We start from the raw sequence: 25,415 nt of genomic DNA, 5'->3' as shown, positions 1-25,415 counted from the left end.
TTTCTTCTGGCTCTCCCAAAGCTCTCCGAAGCCAGCGGGGCCGGTGGGGAGCCGCGGCGGCGGCAGGAGCAGGCGCCCCAGCAGGAGCAGCCGGGGCCGAGAGGGTGGCGAGAGGGGCGGCAGCTTCCTAGGAGTGAAGAGTAGCCCCTTGCGTGGATCTGTGTGTGCGCGCGCGCGCCTGTGTGCGTGTTGAGTAGGTGCAGGAGAGGGCTTCCCCCACCCTTTCTCTCCAATCGGGATCAGTCTTTATAGCTGGGGAGCAGCCGCTAGAGCACTGCGGTCCTGCTGCTGGTGCCGCAGCCGCCGCTACCACTTCCCCTCACCTTTCCCCGCTGCCACCATCTCCCCGTCTTCCCTTTGTACTTTACTTCACGTGCTCCCACCAGAACCGGGGATGCGGGGTTCTCTTCCCTCTTTTTAAGATCCACTTGGCTTTCGCCCCTTTCCCCTTCCTCACTCCCCTCCTCCCTCCCCTCTCCCTGCGTCGCTCCATCCATCCATCCATCCATCCATCCATCCATCCATCCATCCATCCATCCATTCATGTGTCGGGTTCTTGGCGACGGCGCAGCTCGAGAGTGAAGGTGCCGGAGGAGCTCGGCTGGGGGGGCGGGGCGGGGGGCACTTGAGGAGAACGCTAGAGGATGGCTGAGAGGAAGAGGAACTGGAACAAGGAGGACGACCTGCCGGTGTATCTGGCCCGGCCCGGCACCACGGCCCAGACCCCGCGCCAGAAATATGGGGGTATGTTCGCCTCGGTGGAGGGCGCCTACGAGAACAAAACCATCGACTTCGATGCCTACAGCGTGGGCAGAAAGGGCTCCCGGACTCCCAGGAGCAGCAGCAGGCCCGACATGATGTTCTTGGGGGAAACGGGGGACAATTTCAGCGAGACCGCCAGCGACGTGAGTGAAGTATCCGGCTCGGTCATCAGCTCTCCCGGAGACAGGGATGACAAGACCCCCGGCGTGGAAATCCGATACCCGATGGGGAAGGAAATGCTCCAAGGCCCGGACAATGGGAAGGTAAAAAGGAAAGCGTGTGCGTGTTCGTGTGCGTGTGCGTGTGCGTGTGTGTGTGTGTTGGGGGGAACAGCATAGGGTCTGCGGAGCCCGAGAAGAGTGAGGCTGCGGAGAAAAGAAACCTAGGCTGCAGCCCTCCCTCCCGCATAGGGGTCTATTCCTTAGCATGGCACTGCAGGCTTTGGGGGCGGGGAGAGGAAATGGGGGGACTTGGGGAAACAGGGAGGTTTCAAACTTGTGACTTGGCCATCCAACCAACCAACCCTTTGCCGGCAGGTAGCATCGGAGTTGAGGTGTCTCGGCCCCAGAGTAAGAGCGGCAGGCGCCTTGGTGTCGGGCGCCCCGAGGTGGGACCCCAGACCGTGGGTGCCCCCGCTTTCCCCCGGCCTGACCTAGGTTAGCCTGAGGAATGGAAAGAACTCAAGAAAGCCACATGCCGCAATCTAAATTCTTCTCCCCGCCCTCTTCCACCTTTGAGTGAAAAGCCGCATGGCTGTGGTCCCGACCTCTGGGAGCGCTGGCTGGAGACTAGGTCGGAGCCACGAAAGGGGGCGCACGACGTCCTTTGAGCCTCTAATCTGCCATCTGGTTAAAGCTTTCCAGGGTAACAAAGCAGTTGCGGGGCTGGAAATTTCTTGGGTGACCTGACCTGAGGCCGAGAGTCAGTTTCCCTTCTGGGTCATTGGAAAGTGAGAGGCCCCTGAGAATGCTTGGTAGGGCATGTGATTCTCTTGGTTCCAACATTTCGAGAGAAGGGATGTTTTATGGGAAAGAAAGTCCGCTCTGGAGTCAGTTGATTTTTGTTTCTAATATTAGCTCTGCCAATTGCTAACTATATGACCTTGGGCAGGTCTCTTCACCTCCATGGATCTCACTTCCCTCATCTGTAAATCAACTATTTACCTCACAGTTATCAGTCGAGTGGAAACCATCAATGAATATAAAGCGTTATCTAGATTTCAACTATTAAAAATAAGTGGTGGAGCCAGTGACCAAAGTCACCTCCCCCAAACTCCCAATCCTTGATTTCCCAATCCAGATGGTTGCCTGGGAACTGAGAGAAAGGTTTAAGCAGCTTGAGAGCTTAGAGGGAGTGATCTCCCCTGTAGGTTCCTACTGCAATAAGCTCTTTCATTCATGAAGCTCAGAGCAGTCAGAGCCACTAGACCCCTGGTCTTGCTGCGGTGTAAGCCTCCACCCACTTTTCCTTGGCGTCATAGGAGCTGGACAAAGGGTGGCTCCAAGGGATCTTCGAGGTTTTAGCGAGAGTTAATGGGGCAGAGGAACAATCCAGCTGCGCTCTCCCCCTCCCACCAGAGCTGTCCCTCAGCTTCAAGGCTAGGCCTGAATTCCACACCCTGCTTGCCTACCAGTCTGCTAGGAAAGAGCTGGCTTTGGGGAGATCCTTTGGAAAAAGCAATCTGCTCCCTCAAGTTCAGTGGTTTACAGTGAGGGAGGGGAGGTAGCAAGGGTTTGAAGGAGGAAAGGAGGGAGGGAGAAAGAGAGACAGATGGAAAGAAAGAGAGAGAGAGAGAGAGAGAGAGAGAGAGAGAGAGAGAGAGAGAGAGAGAGAGAGAGAGAGAGAGAGGAGAGAGAGAGAGAGAGAATATTCAATAAATAGATCTAACACAGATTAAAAGTTTTCAGTCTTTCCTAATAATAGTAACTTCCACTTCTGCATCATTGTAAGATTTACAATGGGCTTTCCTCATATCAACCCTGGGGTCAGGTAATACAAATATTATTAATACCATTTCACAGATGAGATAATGGATGCTCAGAGAGGATTCAACAATGGTTATACTCAGTGACTAGTCAGAATTCAAACCAAAAGTTTCCTGATTTCCAGAAAAAAAAATTCTTTCCCAACATTCTGCCTTTTAGTTGTTCTCCCCTTTGCTTCTTTTCCTCCCCATCCTCCAGTCTCCTATTTTCTTCCTTCTCCCTTCTCCCCAGCTCAAACCCTACTTCTGAAGCACAGACATCAGCATTTTATTGGCCAGCTGGGAATAGGGGACCTTCCTTAATCCCTCCTTCTTTTCAACTACTGCCAGGCTTTCCTATTTTCTTGAAAACATTTCCCTGGGGTGTACTAACATGAGTTTTGAAAAACTTTATAATAGAAATTTCTTAAATCTACTGGATAAAATTCAATTTAGGATCCCAGGAGGGGATAGCCTTGAAATGCATGTTAAATAATAGACAATTGGAGCTTGACTCAGATCTGTTCAGGGGACAAATCATGTCCACTGTCCTTCTCCACTGATTGATTGGAGGGGAGCTGGGTTGTGTTAGTTTTCCTCTCTGGCTCTCCTCTTCCAGAGACTCATATGTAAATTAGTTTTGAAACAGGGAAGGAGGCTGAATTGATGGCTCAAATGAAAGAAGCCCATTTCAGTAATACAGCTGATTCTAAATGCTGTATTTAAATCACCTAACTGCAGAGCTGGAAGGGCTCTTGGGTGATCTTTCAACATCCTCCCTTTAAAATGAGGCATGGAGTAAATGAGCCAGTACAAGGACAACGCAGTTTATCCGTGTTCTTTCCTCCCCTCCTCTGGCTGGGGTTTACCAACACAGTGCTCATACCAGAAGCAAATAAAAAGATTTGGGGAACTAGGGTCAAAGTCCATCTGCTATCCGGTTATCCGTAGCTACAGCCTTATTTAGGTTCCTATTGGATATGGTCTTTCTCACCCAGATGTTTAGTGCTCCAATGTCTCCCCCTCCTCCCTTCCCCTCTCAAGCTGCTTGAAGCACCTGTAGCCATGAGAATAAGGTACACACAGTTTTCCAAACCTTTTTTTAAAAAAAATGTGTGTTTTATATATGTTTTAAAAAACACATATAATACCCATAAGGAAGGGGGGGGGACAAATAGGAAAGAAATTAAATGGAGAAAATGTCATCCCTTTTGGAAGGATTTATCGCTTCTGGAGAACTCTCCAGCTCCGGTGAGCCTGGCTCTCCCGGTGGGTAGCCGGGGTGGATCGGCGGGTGTGTTGGGGTGGGGTAGGGGGGCGCGGTGATATTACGGAGTGGAAAGGAGGAAGCGTACGTTTGGGGGTGGGGGGGGAAGGAAGACTGGAAAGGAAGCGCTTCCTGGGTTGAGCTGAGTTGGGCGAATCCTGCTAGGTTCCTGCAGCCGAGAGGGCGCTGGTGCTGCCTCTAGAAGGAGCTCTCTCTAGCCAACTCCCTTTGGGAGACCCGGCCCTGTTTTATTGCAACCGGAAAAAAAAAAGGTAGCAGGTTTTTGCCAGCGCTGCCGTTCCGCTTTTGGAAAAGAAAACTTTACCTTTATTAAAATCTTTTTTAAACGTTTGATTGCTGGGCGACAAGCCTGCCTGGGGCCGCACGCGGGGGTGTGGTGTGAGCATCTGAGCCCCGGAGGCAGAGGGGGAGAGACAGACACAGAGAGAGAGAGAAAGAGAGAGAGAGAGAGCCCCCCACACAGAGGGAGAGTGACCATGTCTTATCAGGGCAAGAAGAGCATCCCTCATATAACGGTAAGACCAGCCCAGGGCACAGACTAAGGACTCCTGCCAGAGCTCTCTGGCCTTTGTTAGGTGGGAGGGGGTGGGGGGTAGATAGAATACCGCCACCCGGACCCTCGGCTCGCTCTCTTGGAGATCTGGGGAGGAGGCTTGGGAGTTGGACAAGGATGGCTCAAAAAATTGGGAGCCAGGGCCTTTGCAGGTGGGGTGGGAATGGACCCTCCATGGACCCTTTCCCTCAGCGCCTGCTTGGTGTGTGTGTGTGTGTGTGTGTGTGTGTGTGTGTGTGTGTGTGTGTGTGTGTGTGTGTATGTGTGTGTGTGTGTGTGTGTGTGTGTAAACTATGGGGCCAGGTGTGTCTGTTGCGGGGGGGTGGGGGGGTGGGGGGTCTTCTCTGCTTCCAGAGGGCCTGGAGGACGTGGGAGGTGGAGTGGGCTGGGCGGCTCCCAAGCACTGCAATGTCCCCTTTCTCTGCCCTTTTCTCCTCTCAGCTCCCCCTGGCTCAGCATCCAGCAGTCATGCCCCCGTGGATCCTCCAGGGACCCTGGATAGCTCTCTAGGCTCCGAGTTGGTCCACCCCGCCTATGGTGGGAAGGGAGGGAGATGCCATGAAGGGGGAGAGGATGGTCTGGGTGGGAAAACACGATGAACCGAACAAAAGAGGGAGGGGACCTCTGGTGCCTGCAGTCCCTCCGGCTCCCCTAAGGAGGCTGCTCTGGTGTAGGGCTCCTCCCGGCACCCACTGGCTCCCATTTCCTTTACCTCGGGGGGAGTGGGGGTGGGGCGGGGGTTGTGGAGTAGAAATGGGGTGAACTAGGGAGCGCCATGACAGAGGCACCGCCTCCCAGCCTTCCTGGGCTATTAATGGATGGCAGAGGGATCGCTGAACCCGCCAGATCAGGAATCCAAGGGTTAAAGAGCGCCAATCTCCCTAGGTGGGGGAGGGGTAAAGATGGGAGGGGGTACTAGGGCGTTTCCATCTACGCGTGGGCGGAAACAAAGAAAAATCCGGATCTGCCCAAAGAACCTGGGATGCAGAATCTGACTGTAGCAATGTGGGAGGGGTCCTGGGGCCGGCAAAATCCTCCCTCGGGTGCGAAGTTGCTTTCTTGGCTGGTTGGGATTTCTTGGGGTGCTAGAAGCAAGAATGCTTAGTCTTCTTCGCAGGGGCAAAAAATTTGAGGTAGTTGGTCAGTTGAGAAAGTCCTAAGTCATCGATTCAGTCGTGGTTTCCCCAAAGATTTTGCTGGCGAGCTAAGCCTTCTCAGGTGGGAAAGAGTGGGGAGGAAAGCTCAAGCTCTGGTCCCTGCCCTCCTGAAAATGCAGTGTTTGTGGCGGCGCCTTCTTTAGATGAAAACAGTCTAATTCAGGGTCACTTCAAGATTTTCAGGGCTGTAGGAATTTAGGAAAGGGGGTCCCAAAGACGGTAGGCCCAGAATCCCAAGAAAGAAATCAGGCTTTAGAAATTGCAGAGTAGTGTGCATGCGTTGAAATTTCTCCAAAGATTTGTGGTTTGAAGAACAGATCATTCCTTTGTGGAAGTCTAAACAGGGCCTTCGGTCTGGGACAAAAGTCCTTTGTAAAAATGCTTCGAATTCTGTTCTGCATTATGCTAGTGTATATACTAATAGAAACCCAGGTTCTTGCTTTAAAAAAATAATAATAATACAGTGCACTTCCTCAGAAGGAGCCATATAGCTCCCCAAACGACAAATCTATATCTGTATCTATCTATCTATATTGATTTATCATTTGGGGAGTTATAAGGCTCCTTAAGATATAGATAGTTTGGAGAGTTATAAGGCTCCTAGATATGTTTGAGGAGTTATAAGGCTCCTCTTGAGGAAGCTCACTGCATTTTTATATATAAATATATTACATAGTATATATCATATATTTTATGAATTTATTACATATGTATTTATATAGCTATTTATAATATATATATATGTTTGTTTGTTTGTATGTATGTATGTATCCCTTGATAGATCCAATTCAGCTCAGTGTATATGTGTGTTAAAGCCCCAAGGAGAAAAACACCATTTTGCAGTTAAGTATTCATCTAAATGTCTGCTGACCATCGAGGGCATTTTTTTGAGATATGGTATCTAAGAAAATAAGGAAGTGGAGTAAGGCTTGTGGGAATGAAAACTGGATGAATATTCTTATTTCTTCTGGCTTTAATATTTCCTCTAAGAATAAAGTTACTGGCCCAGTCCTGGGAGAGGAAAAAGAAAACAAGTACCTAAGCTTTAAGACCTCAAAGATGATTTAAAACATTTTTAAAGCATTCTAATACACCAGACTTTTTTTTTTAATCCTTAATTAGTTAAATGTTAGAAGACCGACTTTGATGTTATAGACTGGCTCTTTGAAGCCTGATGCTGTTATGCCTAGAGAAAAGTCTGGGTGTGGCTCTGAGAGGAACAGTATAGTCACTTGCTTTTGTAGTCTTTCAAAAGCTTTCTTCCCTCAATAATTACCAAAGGACAAATGGGGGGATGTGGGGGGGGGGAAATTGGTGGATGTGCTGAACTTTAATGACATTCACCAATATCATTGAAGTAATGGAATTACCAAAGGCTGTTCACAAAAGTGGGTACCTTTAGAGAGAGTTCACATTCTAGAAGCTGGATAGTGTCATTGTATTTTGAGATGAAAATCCTGGTACATAAACTTCAAAGCTGACAGGGACCTTAGAAAATAGCTTATAAACTGTCAGAGCCTGAAGTGATTTAAAAATATTAGATCTGAAAGAGACTTTCAGACAGAAAACAGGATGTCAGAGCTGGAATGGAGCTGATAACATAAATGTAGAATTTTAGAGCTGAAAAAAGAACTCTAGACCCAGAACACAAAAGAGTAGAAATAGCTTAAGAAAGCTGAAAAGAAGTTTGAGAGCATCTAATTCAGCTCCCTCTTTTTGATGAGGAAAATGAGATCCAGAGCCCCAGGGAAGTGGTTTGTCCAATGTCCAACAATATCAAGTTACACAGCAGGGATGGGAACCCAGAGCTTGTACCTATAGGTTTGTATTTTTTCCCATGGTTTCAGACTAGTGCCTAAAGCCACTCTTGTAATCCAAGAAAATATCTTCCTATATGTAAACTATTTTTTGATTAAAGATATTATTTGAGTTTTACAATGCCCCCCCATCTTACTTCCCTCCCCCACCATGGAAAGCAATCTGGCCATCTTTACTTTGTTTCCATGTTGTACATGGATCCAAATTGAGTGTTATGAGAGAGAGAAATCATATCCTTAAGGAAGAGACAAAAAGTCTAAGAGGTAACAAGATCAGACCATAAGATATCTGGTTTTTTCCTAAATTAAAGGGAATAGTCTTTGAACTTTGTTCAAACCCCACAGCTCCTTATCTGGATACAGATGGCACTCTCCTTTGCAGACAGCCCAAAATTGTTCCTGATTGTTGCACTGATTGAATGAGTGAGTCCTTCAAGGTTGACCATCACCCCCATGTTGCTGTTAGGGTATACAGTATTTTTCTGGTTCTGCTCATCTCACTCAGCATCAGCTCATGGAAATCACTCCAGGCTTCCCTGAAATCCTGTCCCTCCAGGTTTCTAATAGAAAACTATTTTTTAAGGGAGAAAAGAGAAAGAGTTCAAAGCAGCAATGAAGTGATAAGAAGGACTTAAAATTATCAGGCTAAATAGAAGATAATATTCAATGTTTGGCTATTTTCAGTCATGCCAGACTCTTTGTGATCTCTTTTTTAACCAAGGAGGAAATTGAGGCAACCAGGGTTAAGGGGCTTGCCTAGATCTCACAGGCAGTGTTTAAGGTCTGATTTGAAAGATGAGCTTTTAGACTCCATGTGTAGCATTCTATCCAATGGGCCACCTTGATGCCTAAATAGATGTAACAGGCCACAATAAAAGTTTATTGAGTTTAAATAGGGCACATGGATGGCTCTCTCCAGGATGTTGAGAATTGAAGTATAAGCACTGAAAAGATGAATATAGGTGCCACTAATAGACATGGGATACTCATTATTCAGACTCTGGAAAGCAGGGGTGGGAATAAAACAAGTATTTATTAAAAGAAGTTACAACACATAAGAAAATGGTAGGTAAAGTTAAGAAGAGGTTAAGGAAAAGCCACATGGATTTGGCAGGTCAGCTAAAGTTTGGATAGAGAGAGAGAGAGAGAGAGAGAGAGAGAGAGAGAGAGAGAGAGAAGAGCAGGCAGCCATGAGGCTTGGGTTAACCAGGCCACATGGTGAAGCCCATGGAGCTCCACATGGTTTAATGAAGAGCCAGAGGAAGGCCCATCCTTCTGTTTATGGGAGGCCTCAAGAGTTCTTTCCTGTTAATACCTTTCCATTGAAGGATGGGCAGAGGTGGTGCTTGGGGTGTAAGGATGGGCAGAGGTGGTGCTTGGGGTGTGGTCTTTCACCTCAGAGTCAGGTAACTTTCCATGGCAATCTACATGCTAGTCCTTCCTGTCTCAAGGTACTTGAGGTCCATTTCCTTTCTGCCAGTGTTAAGTCAAGGTGGAAAGTCAAGTAGGTACCTCCAAACATTTGAAAGATTTTGTTTCTGCTAGTTCATAATTCTCTACCTCATTTCCTCTGCATCAGTAGTAGCAGTATGATACAGATAGTAATGGTCCAGGGCTTGAAATTCCAGAAGTTCTTGTCACTGACATTTAACTTTTTTGAAACTAAGTTTCTTCATCAGTAAAATAAAGATAATAATATTTAGAATAACCTAGCAATGTAGGTAAGTATAAGTATTATTATTTAATAAGGAAGTTATTTTTACTATTTTATTGTTAAGGAAAGAAATTTGAAATCTTAAAACATTAGAGATATGAACTATCCAAATAGAGCTTTACTACATAGAGAGGCAGCTAGGTGAATAAGTGGCTAGAGTGTTGAACCTGAAGTCAACAAGACAGTCTTGCCTCCCTTACCAGCTATGTGACCCAAGGCAATGAGCTTAATCTCCTGCCTCAGTTTTCTCTTCTGTAAAATAGGGGTGAGTGCTTCATGGGGTGAGAATAAAATATGATAATATTTGTTAAATATTTTGTAAACTTTAAATTACTATATAGGGGCAGCTAGGTGGTGCGATAGAACACTGGCCCTCAGGAGGACCTGAGTTCAAATCCAACATCAGACACTCAATAATAACCTAGCTGTGTGACCTTCAGCAAGACATTTAACCCCATGGCCTTGCAAAAAAAATTACCATACAAATGCTAGCTATTATTTTTTGCTCTAGTTTTTCATTTAAAAGTAAGAGATGAATTTGATTTAGAACTGGCAAATCCCTTAGAAGTCCTTCTGTGCTTTTCTCTTGTTTCACAAGCCTGAAGAGAGGTAGGTCCATAGCAATATGTTTCCAGAGTCCAATTTCAGCTGTATAAATTCCAGGTCCAGTGTTTTATTTATTTATTTTTTTGTCACAAAGATATGGGTTCAATGTTGTTTGTTCAAGTTTGAGGCTTAACCTCTATACTGAGATGATGGTTTTACCCAACATAAAACCCATGGTGGTGTTAGTGTCTGCTAATGTTTTAAAGACAACCAGGAAGGGGCAGCTGGGTGGTGTAGTGGATAAAGCACCAGCCCTGGAGTTAGGAGTACCAAATCCGGTCTCAGACACTTAATAATTACCTAGCTGTGTGGCCTTGGGCAAGCCACTTAACCCCATTTGCCTTGCAAAAAAAAAAAACACCTAAAAAAACCTAAAGACAACCAGGTAAATGAAAATCTATATTGCACATAATGAAGCATGGTATTCTTAAACTTGCTTTTTGTCATGAACTTGGTTGGCAGTCTGGTGAAGCTTAGGGGACCCATTCTCAGAATAATACTTTTGATTGCATGAAATAAAAAGATTAAAAAGGAAACCAATTATCAAAATTTCAAAAAAATAAACCTGTTTATGGAGCCCAGTTTAAGAACCCCTAATTTATTGTGCTATAATAAAAAGAGGACATGGCCTAGATCCAAGAAACCTTGGTTTATCCCAATGCCAACACTGACGTAAATATCAGTGTGAATTTGGACAAGTCATTTCACCTCTAGGAGAAAACCTGTTTCACCATCTATAAAATGGACATATACATAAACTATTTACCTTACAGGGCTGTTAGGAAGCAAATGCTTCCTGAACTCTAAGATTCTCTCAATATGAGATACATACATATATATATGTATATATATATATACATATATATATGTATATATATATATGGGGCCACATATATCAGATCTTTAATGCAAAAAAGATTAAGAAGCCCTATTATTTCCAATTTTTCAATTATTATTTCTAGTACAACATTCTCAGTCTCCAATTCTGTCATTATTTCCAATCCAGAGCTATTATAAATTCTAATAATTCAAAACCATAGGATCATTCTCTGAACTCATTGTGTGTTTATATGTGTGTGTGCAACACATAAATTCCCTAAGCAAATATATTGTTGACAGATATCTGTGAGGTAGTGATGAAGCTCTGAGGAAAAATAAAATAAGGCCTTGTATGAAAGTAATTAATAATCTAGTATTAATACTTGGGATATGTATAATAAAATTGAAGTGAGGTGTAATCATCTTTTATAAAAAACTTATAACCTCTATAGAAAGCATGAAGGAAGTTCAGTAAAACTTTCAAGAGGAAATGATTTTTAAAAAAGAAAAATTTGAGGGAGAGGTGAATAGAAAAAATACCTCAATGGATTTAGATTTTCACTAACTCTACTAACTTTATTAGAGGAGGAGGAGTAGGTAGGAATCACAGTGGATAAAGATTCAGACCTGGAATCAGGAAGATCTAAATTCAAATCTGGTCTCAGATACTTACTAGTTGTGTGATCCTGGGTAGGTCACTTAACCCTGTTAGCTTCAGTTTCTTATCTATAAAATGACTTAGAGAAGGAAACAGCAAACTACTCCAGTATCTTTGCCAAGAAAATACCATAAAGGTATCATAAAGAATCAGACATTACTGAAACAACCATACAACCTAAGAAACAAACTTCACCAGCCCAAATAATATTTTAGTCATAGCTTCCTAACCTGTACAATTCTTGAATTCTTGTCCACAGCCTTCCATAAATATTCCAAAGACATTCTGTGTTAGACATTTTTTAACATTGTGTGTGTGTGTGTGTGTGTGTGTGTGTGTGTGTGTGTGTGTGTGTGTGTGTGTGTGTGTGGTGAGGGCAGTTTTTACATTCGCCATATGTTATCCCTTGCTTTCTCTACATGACCAGTTCACCTACTTTGGCAATCAGTTGTTTCCTTGATGTCCCTTTTTTTTGGTTACTTCTTTCAATCAGATCATCACTTGTATGGTCATCTATGATCACCATGTATTTTTTTATTGCCTTTTGGTTCATCCATAATTTTGATTTCATGATGTTACACTTTTCTTCTATATAAGTCATGGATAGAATTTTGATGTTCAAAAAGATATTTTTGGTATGTGTTAAGGAGCATCATTGAAGATGATACAATATTTCCCAATTGTAATCCATCCCACTTCCTTCCATTTAATCCTTTAAAAAATAATATTGTTTTTAATTTTTATATCAGGGCCATTTGCCTATAGCCTTCTCCTACCTCCTTTCTCTGCTTCTCTCCAATAAGCCCTTCTTAACAAAGAAAAAATATTTATGCAAAATCAATCTACAACCCACAACAATGACTAAATAGAGTATATTACACTCCAAACATAGTTTCAACTTTCTGATAAGGAAAAGCTACAATTAATTCTGAATCAGATTTTTTTTTTATCTATCAAGGCATCCATTCTGATAATTTAATTTTTCTTTGAGGATTGCTAGGTCACTTTCTACTGACAGGCTCGATCTTACTGCATGTGTCCAATCATATTGTGATTTGATACTACAAGCACAATGTTCATAAATAGTAGCAGTATAAGGACCCCACCAGCTATTGAGACTCCTTGTATTTGAACTCTGTTGGTAGCCATCTTCATGACAATGGGGAAGACTTTTGTTAAGCACTGACAATGTTTTATGTATTGCTTAACACTTATTCCCATGGTTTCATGTGTGCAAATACTTTGTGTCATCTCAGTATAAGCATGGAGTAACCATAATGAAGGAGAGACTCAGTATTTGCATTTTGTTATATGAATCAAGTGTTTTTGACCCAAATAAACAATAACTACAATGTAATCTTTCATTAGTTAACAATCATGATACTATCTGTGCAAACCTTTTTTTTTTCAAAGATACCTTTAGAAGGTATATAGACTATTCCTGTACATATAAAAATGAGAATATAGGCATAATTACTTATTAGATCAATCGAGAAGCATTTATTAAATGACATTATGTGTCAGCCACTGTACTAAGTGCTGGAAATACAAAGAGAAAAACAAAACAGTCCCTCACTTCAAAAAGTTTACAGTCTACTAGAAGAGATATATACATATATCTGGATATATATATATATGTATATATATATATATATATATATATACATATATATATATCTGGATATATATATCTGGATATATATATGTATATATATATATATATATATATATATATATATATATATATATGATAAATACAAGATGATAATGACTGGTAGTTGCCTTGGTTGCCATTTGTTGAAAACAATCATTTTTTTATTTTACTAGAATAGCTTTCTGAACTATTTTGAAACTGCTCTTTGAGTTCCCTGTTGTATTATTATTAGCAGGAAATTTTTTTCACTGTGTTTTTGGTCAGGTTAAACAAATTTTGGGTCAGGTCCTACTCCCATTTATCTTCTTTACTATCATTTTATTTCCTTATTCAGAACCCATGGTTTCATTCTTCCAACTTGCACACAAATAGGCAGGTTGAATATTCAGAGGACATCTGATTATGCTGCTTCAGGCTTTTTTAAAAATACCTGTCATGATCATAGAGTATCAGCCCATCAACCAGATATAGCTAGAATAGGCTCCCACCAACATTTCTCTAATGAGCAGTGATTTAGAACATTTTTATACGACTATTGATTTCTTTTTTTTTTTGTAAGGCAAACAGGGTTAAGTGGCTTGCCCAAGGCCACAAAGCTAGGTAATTATTAAGTGTCTGAGACCAGACTTGAACCCAGGTACTCCTGACTCCAGGGCTGGTGCTTTATCCACTATGCCACCTAGACACCCTGACTATTGATTTCTTATGAAAACTATCTGTTCATATCCCTTGACCATTCATCAATTAGGGAATGGTTCTTATTTTTATGAAAAACTGACACAGTTCCCTATATATTTGAGAAATGAAGTCTTTATCTGAGAAATTTGCTGTAAAAAATTTATATTACTGCAATTTCCATGATACTTTATAGTTAAATATAGTTTATCTTATTATCTCTTTTAATTAGTTATATTTTTGCTATCTAAGTTCATAGTTGCTACCTCTGCCTTTATTACTTCAACTAAAGCATCAACTCTGCTTCACCCCCTTATTTTAACTATGTATGCATCTTTCTATTTTGAGTCTATCTCTTGTAAACAACATATTGTTGAATTCTGGTTTTTTAATCCATTCTGCTATCTGCTTCTATTTTATGAGTGAATTCACCCCATCATATTCACAGTTTTTACTATCTGTGTATTTCTTTCCAATTTGTTTTCTTCTGTTTATCCTTCTCTCTTTATTTGTACCCTATTCCTGGGGTCTCAAGAATCAGTTTTGCTTCAGAAACTTCCTCCCTTATATCGCCTCCTTTTTCTTATTCCTTTTCCCCCCTCTGATCTCTCTCTTAGTCAGCTAGATGTCTAGAACCAGCTATGTACAATATATTCTCCCCTCTTTAAACCAGTTCTGATGAAAAAGGTTCAAATATTACCATCCACATGCTCCCATTTTCCCCTCCACTGCAAAAGTTCTTCCATTTGCACCTTTTTTGGTGATATAATTTCCCCATTTTCCCTTTCACATTATCCTTATCCCAGTGCATTCTTTATCACTCCATTTTTTTGAGATCATTTCAACATAACTGATTCATACCAAGTCCTCTATGAATGTCAACTTTCTATTTAGCTCTGATCTTTTCATCAAGTAAACTTGAATGTCTCCTATTTCATTAAATAGCTGTTGACTTCAGATCAGTTTCACTTTAGAAAATCTTTTTTTTTTGTTTTTGTTTTTGCAAGGCAGTGGGGTTAAGTGACTTGCCCAAGGTCACACAGCTAACGTTATTGAGTGTCTGAGGCTGGATTTGAACTCAGGTCCTCTTGACTCCAGGGCTGGTGCTCTATCCATTGTGCCACCTAGCTGCCCCCACTTTAGAAAATCTTAACAAACATAGCAAATAAGGTATATATCTGTACTTCAGGTTCTCTGACTGTACAAAGAATCAGAATTCATTGAGAAGGATGACAAATTTAAGGATTTTTATAATCATAGACTTGGGAGGAATTACATACTCTAATCCCCTATTGAAGGCAGGAGCTTCTTCCATAACTTCCCTGATAGTCTTGACTGCAAGTTTCCAGGAATGGGAAACCTGTTCCAATATCAGATAACTTATTATGAAATTGTTTCTAATGTTAAGAAAAATTTGCCTTCTCCTTTCTTAACGTTGCACAGAATAAGTGAATTTCTTAGGATGCCATTTTGACTGTGTATAGTTTCATATTTTTTTTTGCAAGGTAATGGGGTTAAGTGGCTTGCTCAAGGTCACACAGCTAGGTAATTATTAAGTATCTGAGGCTGAATTTGAACTCAGGTACACCTGACTCCAGGACTGGCGCTCTATCCACTGCGCCACCTAGCCGCACCCCCCGCCATAGATTCATTTTTGCTTTTGCTTTTGTATCCCTAGATCCTAGGATAATATGTGGCATAGATTCCATGATTAATAAATTCTTAATCATTGATTCATTGCCCAATTTCATTTGTTTTTTGATAAACCCTATTGTCATTTCTCTCTAGCTAACCTGTCTGTCCTTCTTAATTAATCTTTGTTAATCTTTCCTGAATACTTCAGCCCACAGGGACCTCTTCCTATCTCAGAACTCCTAGATCATTTCAGTCTCTGTCAAGCAACCCACCACTTCACTCTCTACTACCATTGTTGTATGATTGTTTACATCATTTATAAATTTGAACTGCTCATCTTGATTTAAAGTACCTCACGAGTATATTACCTATTGTATATCCTTTTTCATCCCCTAGCATGGGAATAGAAAATGGAATATTAGATCTAGAAAGAGCTTAGAATAAAGGATACTGAATGTTGAAGTTGAAAGGACCTTAGAACATAGACTATAGAAATATTAGCATTGGAAAATGTAATATATCATAGAATATATGATGATGAATTTCAGGATTTTTGGACACAAAATGTCAGATGAAGGTGAATTTTAGAACATAGAACATAGACTGTCTTAAATGGAAGGGGCCCCAGACATCATCTATTCTATTTCAACCCTGCTCACCAACTTTTTATAATAGATGAGGAAAATGAAGGCTAGAGGAAATTAACTTGATATTCTGAGTTGTTCATTTGGGATTGATTCTTTGTGACCCTGTGGAGCATACTGTCCATGGAGTTTTCTTAGCCTTCAGAGAATATGTAGTTCAGACCCTTCATTTTACAGAGAAGGAAACTAAGATCAAATCCTGTACTCATTAAGGTTTAGGAGTCTTTCAGTTAGACCTAGATTTAGATTGTTCTGACTTTTGGCTCTCATAGCAGGAACAGATTTTTTGCCTATAGAGATGGAGTCATTTCTAATTATCACTGGAGGCTGGACCTCATGTACAACAGAGAATGATTCTGGTGACAAATATCATCTCATCCCAGTGCTGTATTTTTTTTTGGGAGGGGGGAGGAATGGGGAGGAGGAAGTCACCTTCCTAGAAATGCAATTAAAGGTATTGAGAAATATGTCCCTTGCATCAAAGTAAAAGGTATATCAATTATTTTCAGAAATCAACAGTAATGAATACAAATAAACTTTTTCAGTTGTCACATACATTTACCACATGGATTTGACGAGTTATCAGATTATGTGTAGTGAAATCTATCAGAGATCTGACATTACATAGACATTTAATAAAAACCTGTTTTGGACACGGCCCTGAGAAAGGGTGCACAGAAGAAGAGGATGCACTCCTTACCAGCAAGGAGTGGGCAATCTAGTATGATACCAAAGCCCTGAGAAGTGTAATACAAATGTGAATGAAATAAATCTATATTGGAGTAGGAACAAAGTATTCTATGAGAAATCTGTGTAAGGTGAGAGAATTTCTGACTGATAAATTCAAGGAAAGTTTAATGGAAGAGATCACATCTAATTCAAGTCTTCCATCAAACATTAAGGGCCTACTAGACTGGGCAAGGCATAGTGCTCAGGGCTATGGACACAAGCATGAATAGATACAGACTCTACTCTTAAGGAATTTACAACCTCTAGGGGACTTAGCATGGAAAGACATAGACACAGATAATTGTGATTCAATATAGTGTAACACCAACAGAGCAAGGAATGATAATGTATGAGAAATTTATGGAGAGACTGTTCACTTTGAGATGAGACAGCAGAATTTCAGAGAAGAGACAGATCTTGAATTAGACCATGAAAGAAAGAAAGGACCTTAAGAGATATGTGAGATGGAAGGAGGCTGTTAAGGCACAGTGATAGTGTTAATGAAAGTTTGAAAATGGTGAAAGACAGGAAAAGGGCAAGACAAGTTTGATTTGGCTGGAAGTCGGAACTAGTGAAGAGTAGAAGAGTATGCTAAGGTTGGAAATATAGGCTCCAATCTGATGCTACGATAAGAAGGTCATTCTCTGGTAGGAAGTAGGGAGTCGCTGAAGGTTTTTGAATAGATGAGTGAAAAACTGGGAATGAAACATCAGGGGGCACATTATAGAAGAGTATGAGAATATAATTTTCCTAATGGAATGAATTAAAAAGTTAATAAATATTTATTGATAACCTTCTCTGTGCCAGATCTTTCACTAAGGGTGATTCAGCAGACGGTAAGGCAGGAAGAAGAACTGGGAGGTGTAAAAAATAGTATGAGATATGATTCTAGGTTCCCAAGGGCAGCTACATGGGGAAATGGAGAGAGTACTAAGACTTGAATCAGTATTGATTTCAAATCTGGCCATAGATCCTATCAGAGTGATTCTAGGCAAACTATTTAATTGGTCTGCCTCACTTTCCTCATCTGCAAAATATGAATAATAATAGTAACTATTTCTCAGGGTCTTTGTGAGCATTGAATGAATGAGATTATATGTGTAAAGCCATCAGCACATTTCCTGGGACATGTAAACAATTGATAAGTACATCTTTTCTTCCTTCTTGCCATTGTTATTTGGAGAATAAATGACAGATTTGGATTTGAACCTAAGTTTTATGATGCAAAGTCTTTATTAAAAATTTCCAATGAAGCTTTCTTGAACCATGGTTGCCATGGATTTAGGGGCACTAAACTTATTGGATTTGAACCCCTCCCAAATTAAAAAGTTTTCTTTATACTTTTTCTAAATGTTCTGATCCCATTCTTAATGTCAAATCTTCTCTGCTCAGTCTGGAGTATATTGCTTTTAATGTACAAAGCCATTTGCTGACACTTAGTTAATGTTTCTGTCATATTTGATTTAGGTTCTCATTATTTATGTACATGTGAAGCATGCTATAGTGAAAAGAGCAGCACATCAGAATTAAATATGGATTATTATCCAATTTCTGATACTTTTCTATTTATTTTTCCTTCCATATATCAGCCTCAGTTTCTTCCCTTGTAAAATAGGGATGATGATTCTTGTTATGCAAACTTTGTAAAGTTGTTTCAGGGGTGAAATTGAATAGTTCTCAGCAAATACATTGTGGCCATAAAATGTGATACAGAAATGGAAAGTTCTATTACTTTTATTATTTTTGAACTGTAAGCTCCCTGAGGGATGTGATGTGGAAATAATACATTGGAGGGTTGTGATGTGAAAATAATACATTGTATTGGGTGTCAAATGTCCAGGATTGACATTAGAGCCCTCCTACTTGCCAGTTGTTTGATTTTTCACTTTAATTCTCAGTTTCCTCATTTAAAAAAAGGATATGTGAACTAGATGATTGATAAAGTCCCTTTCAGCTCTAAAACTATTTTTTAAAAAATCTCTTTATATTCTCTAGTGACTAACCTGTGCTCTGCCCTTTAAAAATGTGTCTTGAATGGGTAGTACAAATTCTCTCCTCCCCCTTGAATTATTTTGTAAATAGCAGGTATGTTTCTACTGAGAGGTCTTCTTTGGTCATTTTTTGAAAGAGACCTCATGTTTGAGTGAGGATAGATTACCCCTAAGTTGAATGCGTGTCTAGCATTCTTTCCATCATCTTTACAAATGCTAAGCCCAGTATCCTCTCAGCTCAAAAACATGATTTCAGTCTTGTGACAATTCCACTCCTAGAGTTTGCACATTCAGCATGAAAGACATTACTGTGCATGCTGCCTTTCATATTTTGTTAGTTGACACATAACTATTATCACAGGAGGGATGAAATTCCAGGCAGATTATAAGAGAAAAATGTCAAGGTCCCTTTCAACTCTAAATTTATGATCCCGTCCTGATTTTCATGGATGAAGAAACTGAACATCATTGAATTTTAGTGATCATGATCAGACAATTATGGCAAGTTGTGATGGGAACCCAGTTTCCCAAGCTACAGACTCAGGACACTTTCTGCTGTATCATCTATTCCTTCATGATCGAGTTGCCAATAGGTTATTATCAGGATGCCTGTCCTTGCACCTTTTACCCTTGCTCTGGTTCTAAGTTGATGCATCTAACCTTCTGTGGGCTAGAAAATTAGCTATCAAAGCTGACTAGAACTGTGTCTAAAATAAGTGCAAACAGTGGAGGGAAAGATGGGAGGGTGGATGAAGGCCATTGCTTGAACCATACTCTCATCAGTATTAGCTCAAAAAGGAATGATAAACACAATCATCTGAAATCTATCATACCATCAGGAAAGTAGGAGGGAAAGAGATTAAGGAAAGGGATGTGGGGAAGTGACAGAATAGAGGGCATACCAAGGGAAGTGGTAGACAGGAACAAAAGATTGTCAAGGAGGGAAAGGGTAAAAGGTGAGAGAGGAAAAATGAAAGGAAAAATAGAATGGAAGGAATTATACTATTAGTAATCATGACTGTAGATGTGAATGGGATGAACTCTCCCATAAAGTGAAAGTTGATAGATCAAAAACCAGAATCCTACATTATGTTGTTTATAAGAAACACACTCAAAGTAGAGAAACACACTTGAAATAAAGATAAGGGATTGGAGAAGAATCTGTTATGCTTCAGCTAAAGTAAAAAAAAAATCTTGATCACAAACAAAGCAAAAGCAAAAATATACCTAATTTAAAGAGAAAAGATATGGAATTATATCTTGCTAAAAGATACCATAGCCAATGAAGTAATAGTAATACTAATAATATATGCTCTAAGCAGTCTAGCATCCAAGGAGTACTTGGTTGAGTTATAGGTTCATGACCAAACAAGAAAAATAGAACATTACTTGTAAAATAGATAATTTTGATTACAAGAAATTAAAAAGCTTTTATACAAATAAAACCACTGCAACCAAGATTAGAAGGAAAGCAGAAAGCTGAGAAACAATTTTTATAGCAAGTGTCTCTGATAAAGACCCCATTTCTCACATATATATATATAAAATATATATATATATATATATATGAAACAGTCAAATTTATAAGAATATAAACCATTTTTCTGATTAATAAAAGATCAAAGGATATGAACAGGCAGTTTTCAGATGAATAAATCAAAGCTATCTATGGGTATATGGAGATGTTCTCTAAATCACTTTTGATTAGAGAAATGAAAATTTAAAACAACTTTGAGATACCATGTCATATTTACCAGACTGACTAATATTCCACAAAAGGAAAATGATCAATGTTGGAGAGGATGGGGAAAATTGGAACAATAATGCATTGTTTTTTTTTTTGTTTTTTTGCAAGGAAAATGGGGTTAAGTGACTTGCACAAGGCCACACACCTAGGTAATTATTAAGTGTCTGAAGGTGGATTTGAACCCAGGTACTCCTGACTCCAGGGCCTGTGCTTTATCCACTGCTCCACCTAGCTGACCCCACTAATGCATTGTTGATAGAGTTGTGAACTGATCTAATCATTCTGAGAGCCATTTGAAACTATGCCCAAAAGGCAATTAAGCTGTGCATACTCTTTGATCCAGTAATACCACTCCTAGGTCTATGTCCCAAAGAGATCATCAAAAATAAATAAAGAAAGAAAAGTACTTATATGTGAGAAAATATTTTAGGAGCCCTTTTTGTAGTGGCCAAATATTGGGAATCGAGGGTATACCCATCAATTGAGAAATGACTGAACAAGCAAGCTGTGGTATTTGAATGTAATAAAATGCTATTGTTTTGAAGAAATGATGAACAGACAGATTTCAGAAAAACCTGGAATGACTTATGTGGACTGATACAAAATGAAATGAATAGAACCAGGAAAACATTATATGCAGTGTCAGCAACATTTTGTGATGATCAACTAAAAATGACTCAACTCTTCCCAGCAACAGAGTGATCCAAGCCAAGTACAAAATACTCATGAAGGAAGATGCTATTCACATCCAGATAAATAACTGATGGACTCTAAATGCAGATTACCTTAATAGTTTTCATTTTTTCCCTTTTGATCTGTTTCTTCTTTCACAACTGTGATGAATATTGAAATATATTTTACATGATGGCACATGTATAACCTATATCAAATTTCCCACCATTTTAGGAAGAGGGGACAGAGAAAAATTTGGAACTTAATACCATGTCAAAATGAAAGCTAAAAATTGTCTTGACATATAATTGGGAAAAAATAAAATACTATTTAAAAAGAAATAAAAGAAATAAAATTAGTACAAAAAAACTGGGTGAGTAAGAATGAGAGCATCATCTCTCCTAAGATTAAAAAATCTGTTCTGGCAGGTATTTTAGACCACCAAAGACCACCTTTTCTTCCTAATAGACTCATAGAATCATAGGACATAGAACTAAAAGAGTCCTCAGTGACTACACAGGTTAATTCTGCCATTTTAGTGATGACTAAATAGATTGAGAAAAAGGAAGTACTGGGCCCCAGCATAAAGTAGCAGAGCTGAGATTGAAAAATGGTGACTTCCTTCACTGTATGGGGTTGGAGATGTATCAATCCACATTTTTACTGTCTGCATGCTAGATTCATAGTCTGCTTTGCCCCAGATATTTTGACAGAAACAAGAAGGAAAAAAAAACCCAATTGTTACATGGAACTATGTTTTAGAGATAGGCGAATACTCTAGGAATTTAGGGAAAGGGAACATCATTGTGTGGTTGAATAGTTCAGGGAAATCTCCATGAGAAGCATGGATGAGTTGGACCTTAAAGAATAAGCAAGATTGTAGTGACTCCAATCTGAGGAGATGTACAGAGGTAAACATCAAGGTGGTGGGTGCAGAGAAATCAAGTGTTTTTATCAGTTTAGCCTATTTCTTCATAAATGCATCCAACTTGCATCCAAGAGAGATATCAGTGAGAGGATGTGGAAAAACTTACTGGAGAGAAAATTCATAGAATGGAACAGTTAACACCTTACAAAGAATAAATGCAATTTCATTATTCTCTTTTGAGCTCAGAGTCCATAAAGAAACATAGGGCTCAGACATAGATACCACAGTGCTGATAAATAGCTTTACTTACAGCAATGTTCACACTTGCAGGGGGAAGAGATCAATTTTATAGGTACTCTCTCATAATGACTTCCCCTGGCTAATGCATCCAGAAACTCAATAAATCAAGAACGCACTCTCATTTCTTTGTTTCAAGCATTAATAACCCTTTAAGTACAAAAAGAATGAGAAGTGATTTTGGAAACAGATAAGCAAGGTTGAGACCCCATCTCTGGGATTTTCCACTTGTGTCACCTTGAACAAGTTAACCAACCCCTCTGGATCTCTATTTCCTCATTTAGCAAATGAACCATGAAAATCCTAGGGTCTCTTCCAACTTGAACTCTATGATCCTATGATATTCCCTACCACCGCCCCAACCTGGACAGTATCTTTAGGCAAGAGACCTATAATTGGCAAATGGTTACTCACTGTTTCTGCCACAAACATGCACTGAGTGATTATTTTCCAAATAGATTTTATTGATTCCTTTTGTTTGCATGTCATTATAATTTCTATGGGCAGCTCGATGGCACAGTGGATAGATCACTAGCCTTGGAATCAAAAGGATGGGAATTCAAATCTAACCTCTGACAGTTACTAGCTGTGTGACCTTGGACAAGGTACTTAATTCTGATTGTCTCACATTCAGGACCATCTCCAGTCATCCTGATTATATCTGTCCACTGGACCCAAATGGCTCTGGAGGAGAAAGTGAGGCTGGTGACTTAACACAGCACCCCCTCAAATTCAGTTCATGTGTTTGTCATGGCATCCACCTCCCTGATATTGTGGTCTACTTTGAAAATTAAGGACAAACATTTTTATTATTATATTTTCTGCACAAACACTTTTATTATTATATTTTCTGCACCTACTCCACCTTCATCTTCACATACTCCAAAGTGAACCTTCGCTTGTGACTTAAAAATACAATCAAGTGAAATAATCAGATATATTCACTTGAATGGAATACACTATTCTTTAGTAATTCCAAAACAACAACAACCCAGTGGTCTTCCACCTTTCTGTTGAAAAGAGGAAGTTTTATTTCATCATTTGTTCTCTAAGATTATTATTGGATTTTCAGCTACTTTTTATTTGGTTTTCTTTTAATAATAATTTCATTTCCATTATAGAAGTCATTGTGCATCTTGTTCTTCAGTCCTGTTTACTTTACTCTGTATTAATTAGCCTATATAAGGCTTCCATGTTTCTCAGTTGGTTTAGGGGATAGAGTGCTGATCTTGAAATCAGGACCTGCCTCAGATCCTTACGAACTCTGTGACCTTAGACAAGTTATAACCTTCCAGCCTCAGTTTCCTCATTTGTAAAATGTATAAAAATACTTACCTCATAGGGTTGTTATGAATATCAAGTGAGATAAGATGCATACAATGCTTTGCAAACCTTAAAGCACCATAAAAAGGTCAGCTGTTGCTATTATTTGTTACTGTACAGTGAGGTTCCATTCCATTCCTTTCACAATCTTCAGTTTGTTCAGGCAGCATCAATGGGCGATTATTTGGTTTTGGGCTCTTCATTGTCACAAATTTGCTGCTATGAATATATGGGTAGACATTGGACTTTTGATACAGTCTTTAGCCCCCTTGGAGTGAATCTAGTATATTCTATATATTTAACACATTTTTATTGATTTTTTTTTTACTTGACTTTGGGGTGGGTGAGGGTGGAGGCAGTTACTGTTGCTCTAAGTAAATAGACCAAATCTGTTCTAGATTTTGCCAGGAAGAGTATATAGAGAGGATAATGCACAAGTATTTGTGACAGCTATTTTGTATGATCACTGACCTCCTTTGATTCGTCCTGGCTTTTGGTTGTGTTCCAGATTGATGAGGCTGCCAGAAAAATGCCCCTGAATAAGGAAAGTGTGACTTTGTCTTATATTGACTTACTCAATGGGCCTCAGTCCTCAATGAAGCTGTCATCATATTACCTAGACATTTTAAAAAAAAGTTTGTTTAATTGAATTAAATTTTTGCAGCATCCCTTTTTAAGTTGAGAGTGTGTTATTTGGCTGTTGCCTTCTGATGTCTTATTATGCCTTGGTAATAGCTCTAGGCTAAGCTGTTTCCCACACCCAGCTTACTTTCCTTTCTTACCTCAGTCCTTAACTCATTCAAAGTTTTGTTCAAGGGTCATCTCTTTTAAGACCTTTTAGAATCCTCTACTTGCCCCCCACTCTCTGAATTTTTGCTTTTATATTCTGTATTTACTTATCCATGAATGAGGATCCTTCAGATGAAGAACCAAAGCTCTAAGAAGTTAAATGACTTACTCAAGGTCTCACATAGTAAGTGGCAAGCAGGATTTAACCTGAGTCCTCTGGATCCAAATCTAGCACTATTTCCATTACACTTTTTAGTTCTACCGTACTCCCTCAGGTAGGATGTAAGGTCTTTGAGAACAGAGACAGTGTCACTTTTGTGTCTGTATCCCTATCCCCTTGCTCAGTACTTGGGAAAAGGTAGAAGCTTAAATGTGCTTTTTGATGGAGCTCAAGATGTGGTCATTGTATAGTAGTTATTGTACCCAAAGTCAGAAAAGCCTACTTTAATAGTCTGCCTATCCTGTATGACCCTGGGTAAGTCACTTTACCTTTTTTATATAAATCTCTATTTCCTCATCTGTACAGTGAAGGTGTTGACTAAATATTCTCTCTAGGGACTCTTAGTTCTAGACCTTAACTCTAAACTGAAAAGGTTTTTTGCATCAGTGTGATGAGGACCAGGTCATACAGTCATTGATCTAGAAATGAAGAGGGATTAAAGGCCATCTAGGCCAGTATACCCATTTTATAAATGAAAAAAATCTGAGTTCCAGAGAAATGTATTTACTTAACCAAAGTCTCATAGCTAGTTAAGTGTCAGAGGAATGATTTCAACCCCATTTTGACTCTAGAATCAGGGTTCTTTCCATTATTCCACAGGTCTGGGAACTATCCTAAATTTGTTTGTAAGTTTCAGTATCAGAAGTTCAGTCTCATCAGTTGATTGTAACCCATTCCTCCTTCTTTCCTTCCTTCCTTCCTTCCTCCCTTCCTTCCTTCCTTCCTTCCTTCCTTCCTTCCTTCCTTCCTTCCTTCCTTTCCTTCCTCCCTCCTTCTTTTCTTCCTTCCTTCCTTCCTTCCCTCCTGCCCTCCTCCCTCCCTCCCTCTCTTCCT

At 40.0% G+C, this 25,415-nt stretch overlaps 1 protein-coding gene across 1 annotated transcript in view; it reads left to right on the top strand.

Annotated features, from left to right (window-relative positions):
• Positions 1 to 644: 644 nt before the first annotated feature.
• The window catches only part of CRMP1 (collapsin response mediator protein 1), a 78,783-nt gene continuing 54,012 nt past the window's right edge, over positions 645 to 25,415 (top strand). Inside the window, exon 1 of the mRNA XM_074227500.1 lies at positions 645 to 1,025. Coding sequence (XP_074083601.1) covers positions 645 to 1,025 — 381 coding nt within the window. The remainder of the gene's footprint in view (positions 1,026 to 25,415) is intronic.

This window comes from Macrotis lagotis, chromosome 3 (genome assembly GCF_037893015.1).
Source record: "Macrotis lagotis isolate mMagLag1 chromosome 3, bilby.v1.9.chrom.fasta, whole genome shotgun sequence".
Lineage (NCBI taxonomy): Eukaryota > Metazoa > Chordata > Mammalia > Peramelemorphia > Peramelidae > Macrotis > Macrotis lagotis.
Note: the sequence above shows the minus strand (reverse complement) of the source record. Positions and strands in the feature narration are given on the sequence as shown.